The sequence below is a fragment of the Helianthus annuus genome, chromosome 15 (genome assembly GCF_002127325.2).
Source record: "Helianthus annuus cultivar XRQ/B chromosome 15, HanXRQr2.0-SUNRISE, whole genome shotgun sequence".
Classification (NCBI taxonomy): Eukaryota; Viridiplantae; Streptophyta; class Magnoliopsida; order Asterales; family Asteraceae; genus Helianthus; species Helianthus annuus.
The window spans coordinates 8,510,621-8,524,860 of NC_035447.2; the positions used below are offsets into that span (position 1 = coordinate 8,510,621).

General features: G+C 32.3%; 2 protein-coding genes across 2 annotated transcripts; both read left to right on the top strand.

Moving 5' to 3' along the window:
* Window positions 1-7,515: 7,515 nt before the first annotated feature.
* Window positions 7,516-10,149, top strand: LOC110910452 (plasmodesmata-located protein 2). The gene is made up of 3 exons (XM_022155096.2): window positions 7,516-8,408; window positions 8,900-9,088; window positions 9,986-10,149. Exons 1-3 carry the CDS (start codon window positions 7,673-7,675, stop codon window positions 9,994-9,996), a joined length of 936 nt encoding a protein of 311 aa, XP_022010788.1. The 5' UTR covers window positions 7,516-7,672; the 3' UTR covers window positions 9,997-10,149.
* Window positions 10,150-10,666: 517 nt separating this feature from the next.
* On the top strand, window positions 10,667-14,197 carry LOC110914741. The gene is made up of 5 exons (XM_022159493.2): window positions 10,667-11,019; window positions 11,579-11,653; window positions 11,759-11,902; window positions 12,187-12,261; window positions 13,915-14,197. Coding segments are annotated over exons 1-5 (447 nt in total). The 5' UTR covers window positions 10,667-11,018; the 3' UTR covers window positions 14,067-14,197.
* Window positions 14,198-14,240: the final 43 nt, after the last annotated feature.

Sequence of the window (14,240 nt, forward strand, 5' to 3'; positions counted from 1 at the left end):
AACTCCCTTCTTAAGTGTGAATCCAACCGGTTACAAACTCGAATCTGATCTTCGGATTCTAATGTTCAGCTTTCAAGAGTCCAATCTTAACATACCTGCACTTTGATTCCATTCTCATGATAATACGGTTAACAACATTAAAATGCATTCGTACTTACACTTGTTAGCTTTCCATGGCATATCCAAGGTTTATACTAACATACACACATCAAGCTTGCACCTACTACAAGCATAACACGTTTATTCGGTTTGACCCGCTTAGTTCATGACCCATTTATCTTTATTGAGTATAATCTAAGTTATAATGTTAGTCATATACCCTCAAGGGTTTAGTATAATCGATAAACGTAAGTAATAACCCTTACAAGTGTTTAAACTCTCAACTTTGCTCATTTATATCAATTAGGGACAGAACAGTGAAATGACCATGTAAAAATTCAGCACGACCGCATAACATCTAAATATACAATGGAAAGTACACTAAAGCACAATGGAAAATAGACTAAAACACACAACTGACATCATATAAAAAATACAAAGGACAACATACTGAACATAATAGACATTAGTCTAAAAACATAATGAACAATAAATTAAGACACAATGGACAACTGAACAAAAAACAATGGACAACAAACTAAAAAACAATGGACGGCAAACTAAAACCCAATGGATAACATATTAAACACAATAACTAGAACCTATAACATAATGTATCACCCAATTGAAAATCACAACAATCAAAACCAATAATACAATATATAGAAAACCCACATATAACACTATTTTCATTGTGTTAAATTACAATAATAAAAACACAATGTACAAAACCCAAAATAATATCGTGCTATAAGTTTTGATAATAACACAATGTGTAGAAGCCTCAGTAAAAAAAACAATGACTAGTACCTTTAACACAATGTATAGAAAACTCAGTAAAAAACGTAATTTTTAATTTTATTTTTACATAGCAATATCATACATATATTAAAGATAAAAACACTCGTTATTATGGTGATTTTTTTTTAAAAACAACATCATATGAAAAAGTTATAGACATTTTAAAATGATGGATTAAAAAAGAATAATCGCATAAATAGCGTCATAAATAGCGTCATATTTCAACATCATATTTCAACTTATACGACCTCACTCGAATTTTAGATACACGTATCACATAAAAAAAGGATTGGAAGTTTAAAGTAGTTTATATGCATATTGATCAAGTTAGAATCACAACCAACATTCACTCTCGTGAAAAAAATACGAGTTTAAACAAGCTTCCATTTCAAAAATAAATTCAACTATCCCACATCAAAACACTCGTTTTCCTACAATTACATGTAGGACTCTCAATAACATTATTACCATCACGACAATTTTTTTTTCAAAATAACATTATACAATCATGACATTTTTTTTTTCAATCCATTGAAATAAGAAGCAATGCTTGTGCTATCACGACAAATTTAACCCGACTCTCTTTCAAGCTGATAGACGTGTGGTTCATTGCTTTGACCGATTGCAACGTCCCTTTGCTTGGGACCATTTCTTTTGTTAATACGACTTCAAGTTAATCCTCTTGGAATTTTATTCCTTACATGTATAAAAACATTGTTATAAACCTATTAAACTATTGAGTATTGATACATCATACATGTAACTTAAAAACGTGTTGGATTTATAAAATAAATAACCTAGAGTCATGTTGATGTATTTACAAAATTGCCCATTGTTTAAAGGGTAAACACGTAATGCTACAAAGGGGAATGCTTAACGCGTAAGGACATAAAAGTCAAACACCAAACAATATTATAATCCAGCAGCATTCCAACTCGTTTTCCCATTAGGATTCAACTCATTTATTTTCCTTTTTTTATATATGGTGACATGTATATTTAATGAAATCGATGATAAAAATTGCACTAAATTATGAATTGATTTATAATATAAAGTACCGTGGATCGTTGGGAATCTTGAGATTAGTCACAAAATGGTGACACACCGACATCAAGACATCAAAATTTATGATAATATTATTCAAATTGAAGTTTATCTAGCAACCTACAACATTGGTGGGTCAAGTATTTTATTAGTCCTCCAATTAAAAGAAAATTAATATGTCAATTAAGTAGAGAATCCTATAAAAAGTGTCCAAAGTATGAAAAGTGTAAGAAATAATCTGGTGTTTGACACGTGTCCATCAATTATATTAATGAATAATGGTAATAATGTAATTTACTCCTAAAAGTAGTTAAAGTCAATTAAAGGAAATGAGATCATGTGTTAACTATTTTAGGAGAAATTTTAGGAAACATATTTGTTTTTACGATTTTATACATCTGATTGTTTTATCTTCTTCATCATCTTTTAATCGCAATATCTTTTAGTGTTTTAACGTCCGAAATGATTTTGATTATTTTGAAGGTATAAAACAACATTCGGATTCCTAAAACACCATGACTTGAATCGTGATATAGTCATGGTGTTTTAAAATCTGGGAATGTTTTGTATTGATTGTCTAGATTTTAAAACACCATGGATGTAATCACAATACAATGTTTTCTGGATTCCAGATAAAACACCATGACTTGAATCATAGTCAATTTATCCAGATGTTTAAAACACCACGGCATGAATCTGATTACAGTTCTTCTAAACGTAAAACACCACGCCTTGAATCATAGTCAATTTATCCAGATGTTTAAAACACCACGGCATGAATCTGATTACAATTCTTCTAAACGTAAAACACCACGCCTTGAATCATAGTCAATTTATCCAGATGTTTAAAACACCACGCCATGAATCATAGTCAATTTATCCAGATAAAACACCATGACTTGAATCATAGTCAATTTATCCAGATGTTTAAAACACTACGCCATGAATCTGATTACAGTTCTTCTAAACGTAAAACACCACGCCATGAATCATAGTCAATTTATCCAGATGTTTAAAACACCACGCCTTTAATCATAGTCAATTTATCCAGATGTTTAAAACACCACGCCATGAATCTGATTACAGTTTTTCTAAACGTAAAACACCACGCCATGAATCTTATATAAAACAAAGAGGCTTCCGATTTAGATCTTGGTCATTAGTTCTGATATTTAAGGAAAAAGGAGTAAATGTAGGTGTTTTTGGTTGTGTAGGATACAGTTACCATATTTGAAACATTAGAAAAGGCACTATTGCCCTTCAATTTTACATAAGGTCCCTCTAATTAAAACACAATTTACATTTTTATACCCTATTGATCTCAACCATTAGATCAAATATCCAATGGTTTAAAACACTTCTTACCCTTCTCACATTTTAAACACTTTTCATCATATCCATGCCCATGTCAATTATATTAGTGCAAATGATTGTTTTAGATTTGTTTGATTTCTTATACAAGCAAAACCATCTGCGTTATAGTTGTGTTAGATTTTTGCTTGGTTTCAAACACAGATAAAAGAATATCGTTTATAATAATTAAAAAAAGGAAAAGGGCCCCCAAAATTTCATTTCGCCTTGGGTCTCCAAAAAGATTGGAACGGGCCTGTATCATCATACAATTTTACGATACTAAATAAATACTCAATTTTGTATACAACTTCATTTTTAACAAAGCTTATACCATAATGTCGTAGGAAAAAATTAACGAATGGAGGTTACTAAAGAAATATCAAATTAATTGATAAGAAAATATGATTTAAGAATACAAAAGAAAATTACTAAAAACAAAAAATAAATGATAAATGAAATATGGTTTTAAGAAAAGTATGTTAAAAATTAAAGATAAATATTATAATAAACTATTATAATATTAAATAAAAAAAATGTTAAAAAATTATAAATCATTATAAACATAGAACTAGTATATATGGTTCTTCATCAATTATAGATATATAAAATCAGGTGTGCATGTGTATGTGTGTGAATAGTGCATTCCATGGACTTGATGCAGCGTAAAATAAGAGAGAAAATCGTCACCAACGATGATAGAAAGAAAAAGAAAAAAAAAACAAATGATCAAACACAGTGTCGTAGTGATGATGAGAGAGAGAGAGAGATAGGGGGCATAGTGCATTCAAAAAGAGGAAAGCAAAACCTAAAGTAATGATATTTTGTATAACATTTCCATGGACATGATGCAGCGTAAAGTAAGAGAGAAAATCGTCACCAGCGATGACAGAAAGAAAAAGAAAAAAAAACAAATGATCAAACACAGTGTCGTAGTGATGGTAAGAGAGATAGAGATAGAGGGCATAGGGCATTCATAAAGAGGAAAGCAAAATTTGTATAACATTGAAAATTTCTAACGTTTTTTAGAAACCCTTAAAGCAATGATATTTTATATAACATTGAAAACTTCGTAACGTGTTTTAAATTAAAGATTAACTCTCTATGTGAGTAAATTTATATTTCTTTTAATAGAAATTGTTATTTTTATTTTGCTTTAGACAAAAATTTCTAAATTATTCTTCGATTACTCAAGTTTGAATCTATGACCTTTTTTAACCACTAAGGTCAGGAAGTGTGGTATAAAGTCTCCCGCCACATAGCTCTATAGTGCCCCATAGCCACCCCTGGGCGCCAGAGGGGGGGGGAGGGGGGGGGCGCTATAGGGAGGGCTCCATTGCACTAACGTCGGTTAAAGGGGAAAGAATGTGGAGCCCACTCTTTTCAACCAATCAAATATCTTCTTTTTATTTTTTTGTATTTTGTTTAATAGGTGGCTTTAAATGGACTTTAAACCATTGCATGCAAGTTAAAGGGAGGACCTTTAAAGCCCCCTATGTGATGTGACACTGAGTTGGCATGATAAAGCCCCTTGAGGCTTTATACCACACCCTGTAGCCTAAGTGGGTTAGCCTCGTTAACATGGTAGTAAATTTAATATAATTAGATATATAAGAAACATAATTAAATCATAATTTTGTATATAAACTGCTAAAATGGTCCATGAGGTTTGGTCACTTTTGTCACTTTAGTTCAAAACTCAAACCTTTTGAATTTTGGTCCATGTGGTTTCAATTTTTTTGCCATTTTTATCAAACATTAAAATCTTGTATAAATTTTCAATTAACATCCAACTTTTCTGTGTTTTTCCTCCCTTTTAATGAAGGGCAAAATTGCCATATTTTTTTTTAATTTGTTATATAATAAAACGTTAAAAGATCATTTTGCCCTTCATTAAAAGAGAGGAAAAAGATAGAAAAGCTGGATGTAAACTGAAAATTTTTACCAGATTTTGATTTTGGATGAAACTGTTAAAAAAATTGAAACCACAGAGATCCAGATTCAAAAGGTTTAAATTTTAAACTAAAGTAGAAAAAGTGATCGAACCTCAGGTACCGTTTTGGCACTTTCTATCTGTTTTCTAAAGTGGCTACACATACATAAAAAGGCAATAATAAAATATACAAGAATAAACCTCTAATGTAAACGTAAACTTGTAACCTGTAACATGCAAGTTGAATGCATATTTTAAGTTTTCAACTATTGCATGCGCAGCCATATGTCACGACAACTATTTTCCTAGTTTAAATATTGTTAAATTTAGAAAAGGGTAAAAGCTAACTATTATAAAAGTTTGATGGGGTTTGAGAAAACTTGAATATTGGGGTTTGAGAAAATACAAGTGAGTTTTAACGTGTGAATGTACGAAGTGAGCAATAACACACCTAATAAAGAATGTACGTTTCATACGTTTATGGGCTATTGTATGATATCACTCATTAATTAATATATGTCACTGAGTTAATAAGGTGGGAAAAAAATTATATACACTATCAATCTAGTAAAAAAAGAGGACTTGTTAACACTGTACAATATGTTAAAAGTAAAAACGTTTAAAATTTACGGTCATTACTCATTACAAGTGTATAGTGGTTGGATTGTTTGTTATCATGGTCCCAAAATTCAATTAAAGAAAAACTTTTGGCAATCAATCCTTACTATATCTACTCTCTAGTCTCTATGTACTATACAGTTGTTGAAACATAAAAAAATGGCAAGAAAACTTAACATTTAGAGACTTGTAAAAGATGATGCAGTTCTAAATTCATTAAAAGGACATCGATTGTTCGAAAAAATTAAAAGGACAATAAGATTCAATCTTGTGTAAATACTTTATTGTCATGGATACCATACCACTAAGACCGCCCGTAATGGGCGTTTTGTTTTCAAAATCCTGGCCCAAACACGCACAATCCCACCCCTAGCCCACCCCCTTCGGTGTGTTTGAGCGTTTTTGGCGAAAAAAAATTTGAATGGCGTGTTTTTAATCACGCCGGAGAAGAAGGGTGGTGTCCAATGAGTGCTCATCTTCTTTGTTTGGCCAATAACAATTTTTCATGGTTTTTTTTATTTAAATTTATTTACACCCCTTTTAACATAATGCTCACATCCGTACTATACCCATTTTAAAAAACGCCCCATAATGCCTCATTACTGACTGGGCTGCCACATGGCGTAAAACGCCCAAGGGTGGGATATTAACCACTACACATGGTCTAACGCATAAAATCTGGATCTTTGTATGTATAAAATTCAAATGAGTCTTTTGATACTGATGTTCATTGTCTAAAGTTTACGTCTTAAACAACAAAATCAAATATTATATTGTAATGTTTTAATCAGATACACAAAGAAAATAAAACTAAACGCAAGTAAATGTATAAAACACATGTAAAAATAACTATTTTTAATTTTATATGTTTTCACATTTTTTACCACTTCAATTTATTTTAACAGACATACATACACTCCAAAAAGTTTTTATAGTGCCCACTTTGAAAAAAAGTTCAATAGTGTACTGCAAACATTTCTATACTCTAAATTAGCAACACGATACTTTATGTAATTGTACTCTAAACGTGGGGAGTTTTTTTTTTTTTTTTTTTTTTTTTTTTTTTTTTTTTTTTTTTAATCGCCTTTTCATTTTTAAACCAAAGGTTTTTATTTTTTGCATTTTAACCCTTTAACTTTTTTTCTTTAAACCCAAAACTTTGCAACTTTTGCAAATTTTTCATTTTACGTTTTATTCTAAATTTTGCAAGTAAACACGCTGCAACATGCGTGTGGGGTTCAACATTTTTGGTCTATTTTTACCCGTTTAACAAGCCCGTCGCAGCACATCTATTTTTCCATGTTTGACAGATTCGTTGCAATGCACGGGGTCTTAGATCGACTTAGCTATTCTTTTCTATGTTTTATATTTCAGTCTAATTTATCCCCATTAACACACTGCAACAGGCATGCGTGGTTCAACAATTTTCCATCTGCTTTTCATGCGGTGTTATTTTTTCCTTTTTATTTATTTTGTTTTTACAAACTTTTCCGACGTTGCTGGTCACTAGCAGTGGTGTAGCATTGGTGCTACTTGACACGGTTTACGTCCCGTCGCAACGAGGGGATTAATACTAGTTAAGGATAAAAAGTAACACAATCAAGAAGGGTAAGACTTAAAGAGTTTATTACAAGTCCTTGTTTACATTATTGCCCCTTACTTAAACTACAAGCTCCATTACACATTACACAACAGAATTCAAATGTGAACATGTTTTTCAGCAAATCCATGAACCATCATCACCCCAACAATCCATTAAAAAGCCTCCAATCCAACCATTAATTCCACAACTCTTCAATCCCCATATCATTTAACACAAACCCACACATGATAATGGGTCCATCAAACCCACACATAATATTCCTAATAATTCTCTCAATCACATCATCAACTCCTTCTTCATTAGCAGACCTCACAGACTTCATATACAAAGGTTGTGCCAATCAAAAGTTCCAAGACCCATCAGGAATCTCATCACAAAACCTCCAATCTCTATACACAACTCTAATATCCCAATCCTCCACAAATAACTTCCACAACGCCACCGCGGGTAACGACCAGTTAACCACCTCCATAACCGGTCTTTACCAGTGCCGCGGAGACTTATCCAATTCCGACTGCAAAAATTGCGTCGAAAAAATCCCCGAAACGATCGAGAAAGTATGTGGCGGCGACAGGATCGCCGCCAGAGTCCAGCTGGACGGGTGTTATTTGAGATATGAAGTTATTGGGTTCCCCGTGGCATCCGCTACGGAATTTTTGTATAAACAGTGTGGGTCGGGTCGGGCTAGTGGGTCCGGGTTTGATTCGCGGTTGGAATCCGCGCTCGAGGAGGTTGAAAAAGGGGTTGGGAATGGGAAAGGGTATTATGCTGGTGAGTATCAATCGGTTGATGTGTTGGGGCAGTGTGAAGGCGGGTTGGGGAGCGCGGATTGTGAGAAGTGTGTGAAGGCCGCGGCGGAGAAAGGACGGAGTGAGTGTGGGAGTTCGATTTCGGGTCGGGTTTATCTACAGCAGTGTTATGTTAGTTATAAGTATAACCCGAATGGAGTTCCGGGATCAGGTAACGTAATCTCGGCACCCTCTATTTGTTCTATCGGGCACACTTATTATATAGGATGTAGGGTCAACCGACAATTTTTTTTAAGAGTAATATGTACATGTACATGTTTTATTTGAAAAATAAAATAAAATAAGTATCAAATTTGATGAAGTTCTTTTGTAAAAAAAAGTGTAATAAACAAAGGAAAAGCAAAAAAAAAGTATCAAATTCAATAAGTTATTAAGTTATCATTATTTACGTGACCCAAACTTACCTGAAAAAAATTCAGACGTCGAGTTAAGGGATAGATGAGCAACAAAAAAAGGCCGACCCAGATGAAAAAAAATCTGGGTCGTCACTGTTTATGTATCAGTATCACCTGATACATAAAAGAATCAAAAGTGGTATCTATGGTCTATGATTTAATGATACATGGCTTGGATTTTTTTTGTTTTATTCATGTGACTTTTGGGAAAAAAAAACAATGTGATGTGGGTTTGGTTTGTTGATAGGGACGGGTGGTGGTGGTGGGATACAAACAGGGGAGACGGAGACAGGCGGTGGGGGCGGGCAGCACAACACGCAGAAGACGGTGGCGCTTGTTATCGGCGGAATAGCGGGATTGTTTCTGGGGATCGCTTTCTTGCTGGTTTTGAGATCAGCATTTAGGAAGAAGGAGGAGAAACACTCTTCATTTGAAGGTTGGTAACTTATGTCACTTTGAATGTTTTTTTTTCCTCATAAAATAAGTATTAGTGGTTAGTTGTTTATTTGATACCAATGGGTGGTGGTCCGTTAGTAAAGGCAAAGCAACACCTAGGTTGGGAAGATGAATGTCTTGGGTTCAAGTCCCACAGACGACAGAGGATTAAAGAAATTAGTCGTTAAAAAAATTGTTTATTTGATACTTATATTTTTCTGAAATATTTAAAAATTAGTTTTGTATTAAAGTAATAATTGTAATAGAAAAACTTTGAATTTGGAGATATTAATTTTCAAAGTTAGACAATTAGTCAATAATATTGAACAGGTGATTGGATGTGTTTTGAAAGTGATACTAGTGGTAAGAAGTTTATCTAGTAGTAAGATTATTACCATATTATAAATTAACAAAATGTTTGTGCATTATGGTTTGTAACTTAAGTACGGGGAGTGTTTCAAAAAAAATTGTTGATTTTTCATTTCTAACCCAAAGGTTTCATGTTTTGTATTTAACCTTTTTTTTTACTTTTAACCCAAAAATTTTCATCTTTTGCAATTTAACCCAAACACATTTTTATTTTCAACTTTGATCCATGTATTTTTCATCTTTTTCAATTTTTTCGTTTTACGTTTTGTTATACTTTTGCGAGTAAACACGCCATAACGTACGTGTGGGTTTCAAAGTTTTAAAGTAATAATAATTTACTAACTTATTTCCATGTGTTACTTATATTAAAACTAATAAAGTGTGTTTTAAAGTTTTTTTTTTTAATTTTCTTGTACAAATATAATAAAGTGTGTTGGTTTTTTTTTTTGTACAAATAAAGTGTGTTGGTTTTTTTTTTTTGTACAAATAAAGTGTGTTTTAAAAGAGAACGGTTTGTTTAATAACGTAGGTTACCATTGAAAAGGAGAAGATCAAGTTGAGTGCAGAAGGATGTAAAGACAGACAAATGAAGCATGCTTTTCTATTTTTGGTGATCGTATTTGTACAGTACATTGGTTATTTTTAAATAAATTTTGTTCTGTATATTCAATGAGTTTATCTTTTTTGTTGGAAAAGATATGCTTTTTACCACTCAAAACTTTATTAAAAGTACTTATATAATAATAAAATTGGTAGGCCAAAAGGGACATAGTTTGTTACATTTCCTTAATCCAAAAGTAGTTAATAATAATATAATCAAATTATTGATAACAATTAGGAAATAGATAGTATTATATATTACTTTATTAATCCCAGTCTATGATTAATGGTCTCGGGTTTTTTTGAAACGTTTGTAAAACTTAACAACCACACGATCTTTATGTTGGTGCGGACCTGAATTCTTTTTACCAACTCATTTTTTTAACATGTATGATGAATCTAGAACTTTTTTCATTATGATACACATAAAAGACAAATATCCGATAACATAGGAAATTAAATACATTAATAAATAAATAATAAACAATAACTTAGTCAAGCTCAATCCGAGCTCCAATTTAAAAAGCTACTCACGAGGTGAGCTTTGATCAGCTCAAACTCTTATTAGTTAAAGGAGGTAAGCTCCAGCTTAAACTTGGTTCGACTCATTTATTCCCTAATTTGTTTCTTAACACAATACATTTTTAGACTTATATTCCAACCGATTAGGTTGCATTCTGAATCAACCAAACCAAACCAAACTGAACCGGTATTTCATGTGTTCATGCCTTTGAACCCAAGTCTAGTAATTAACTAACACTTGTCATATAGGCATGCATGGAGAATCAGTTCTTCTTGGCTTCTAAGTCAAGCAGTGAACATATAAACCTAAAATCATAACATCTTTTCTTTGAAATTGAATAGACTCCCATCACATTCACTTTCCTATATAGTTTGTCTGCAAAACCTTGATTCCATCCTCATTGTCTTTAAATTTGAAGAAAAGAATTTGCCATCACTCAAGTAAGTGTCTACGCCATTATATAAACACTGCTCATGTGTCTAATATGAACACATGAGATGTCGTTCATTTATGTTCGTAAACGTTCATTTATGTTCATGTTCGTGTATATTTTAAAAATACATATGGAGTTATATTTGTACAAAGATAAACATAAAAGAAGTTTTCAAACTACTTATATACATATAACTAATTGATCATTGGGCTTTCCAGTAATAAAAATGTGTTTTTCAATAAAACTTATCGTAATCAATTAATAACTTATATAAAATAAACAAACACGAACATGGCCATTTTCTATTTGATAAATTATGTTCACTTAAGTTTGTTTATTTATGTTCATGAACTGTTCATTTAGGTTTTAAACAAACATATATAAACGAACATGAACATGCCCATTTTCTTAATAAACAAATACAAAAATTTGTTCGATTATATGTTTGTGTTCGTGATCGTTCAGTTCGTTTACTGGCCTAGTTAGAAAGTCGAGTAAATTATATTTGAAGGATATAACATTAATTAAAACTTGGGTTTTTGTTTGTTATTTTCCAAAAATAAAAGTGCATTCTAAGGTGATGGTCAAAGCCCAGGTTCAAGATTGTGACGCAGATCTTGATTCTCCATTTGAATCACTTGGTACATTTATTTTCATGAATATTATCACCACTTTCCATTGATTTAATGATACATTTTCTTTAGTATTTATTATTGTTTTAAGTTATAATAGAACTCACATTATAGTGCTAGGTCTTCGCTATCTAATCGAGCTTGGAACCGAAAAAGAATCACAAAGAGATAATAAAGCCCGTCATGACTCTATTACAAAAGCTAGACGAGTTTGTGTGTCAAATTTTGCGATGGCGGTTGCTACTCCAACATCAAAAGGTTGTAATCTCTTGCAATGTTTTCATTCAGGGTCGAGACCTGTGTGGGGTCAAAAGGGTCTACTAACCAGTGAACCATGAAAATTTGTTGGTTTTGCATATATATCAAATAAATGTTTCTAACTTTTTTCTAAGAAAAAAATGATTTGGAAAATGTAGTTGTATTTGGTAGAAGAAAGAATCTTATAATGTCTAGCTAATAAAAAAAAGTTTTGGTTTCGCCACAGTCTTCTTGATTTTCGTCACTTGTCCATAGGATGTTACCTTATTTTAATCTAAATTCAGGGCCGGGACAACGCAAGACTCATCAAATTAAGGATGTTCAAATTCAACGCCCTCGTGCGGTATTATCCAGTCCCGGTATGTTACACGCCATTACTAAACAAAATACTTGATATGATTATCTTAAACCGAAACCAGCATGATTTTCGTCGGAGAAAAATATTACATCAATTCCTTGTTTTGTAGAAAAAAGTGGGTCTGTCTATAGCACTCATATTTTTACAAGTTAACACCGGACATGTTGAAATAATCATAAGCATATCACAACAAAAAGTTGTTTTCTTGTTGCACAAATTTGTCTCAAAATTAGGTGCAAGTGTATACGCACCACTAAATGTTTACCTTGTTTTGTGGCAGGTAAAGTTAAAGATAGAGTGATATGGTCTAAATCTATTTACAGTACAAGTAAATGAGTAAAATAAACAAAATAGCTTAAAAGAAAATGAACAAATATGTCGAAACTCGAAAGTTGTTTTTATAACGCATTCAAATTTCAAAATACTTAGGGTATGTTTGGCAAAAGTAGCTGGTGGCTGGTAGCTGAAAGCTGGAAGCTGGTAGCTGGTGGCTGGAAGCTGGTAGCTGTAGCTGGTAGCTAGTAGCTGTAGCTTTTTAGATATATTTGATGTTTGGTAGAGTAGCTGGAGCTTTTAATAAAATGTATAAAATTACCAAAATAGACATAACTAAAAATTTAGAAAGTTGGTGCATTAAAAAGTTTCTTATTTTGAGAGGTTAAAATAGTCATTTTTCTCTAAAAGCTTGTAGCTCCTTCTAAACGCTACTAGTAGTAGCGTTCAACCAAAAGCTTCAAGCTCCTAACCTAAAAGCTTAAAGCTCCTTCAACCAAACAAGACTTTTTATTAAGTATGAGCTTTTTCTTAAAAGCTTAAAGCTTGAAGCTCCTAAAAGCTTCATGCCAAACATACCCTTAATTTATATAAAATGGTATATTAATAAGGAATATTGAATTTTAATAATCTCAACTATTTATTCATCGTTAGCTGCCAACAATCTCAACTATTTATTCATCGTTAGCTGCCAACAATCTCAACTTCAAAAATAATCGCTGGCAGTTCTAACTATTAACATATTGACCTTCTAATGGACCCTGACTAACAAAACCCTAACGTCGTTAGTCTCCGGAAAAACGTTTTTGGCCGAAAAAATCAGTTTTTTCGTCCCAAACCTCTTTGTAACCTTATTATGGACCTTTTGGAACCTTTCCTAGTAAATGCCTCAATTATTGAGGTTGCCGGAAATTTATAACCTTAGATCGAACCTTTACGAACCTTTTTCTGGCCAAAGATGTTTTTCCGGCGACCAAAGACTAACGGCGTTAGGGTTATGTTAGTCAGACCAATATGTTAATAGTTGAGACTGCTGGTGGTTATTCTTGAAGTTGGGATTTTTGACGGCCAACGATGAATAGTTGGGATTATTAAAATCCAATATTTCCTATTACTAATATAATCATATACTTTTGCATTTGTATCTTCACAAATAGTTTATAAAAAGCAAGACAAAAGAAGGTAGCTTCAACTCAATGTATACAGTAAATTAATTTACTTCAAACCAAACCATTTTGATAAACATTCATTTTTACTTTAAAGCATTCATTTTCCACCCAATACTTTGGGTTGCAATATCATAGGGGATGTTATTTGTTATTGCAAAAACAAGGCATTCATGTGGTCTTTACATTGGTTTTTATGTTTGTTTAATGAATAGATAATGACCATTTGATTGGAGAGATGAACAAGAAGGCTTCCAAACAGAATTCTACCACAAAAACACGTGAATGGAGGGTTAATTTGGATCGTGTTGACGGAGAGAATGCACACAGAAGGATTCGTGGCACAACCCGGACATTTAACGCGTAAATCGTCTAAAAATAAATGACTTCACTAGATCACCAGTTTTAAAGGATAAACCATGTTTCACAGAGTGACAAAACTAAAGATGTACACCCTTACGATATGTTCGGCTTACTAAAATACCTGACGTGATTTAAAGTATACACTACTCATTTTATATTGTGTTATATAGAGTAAGAG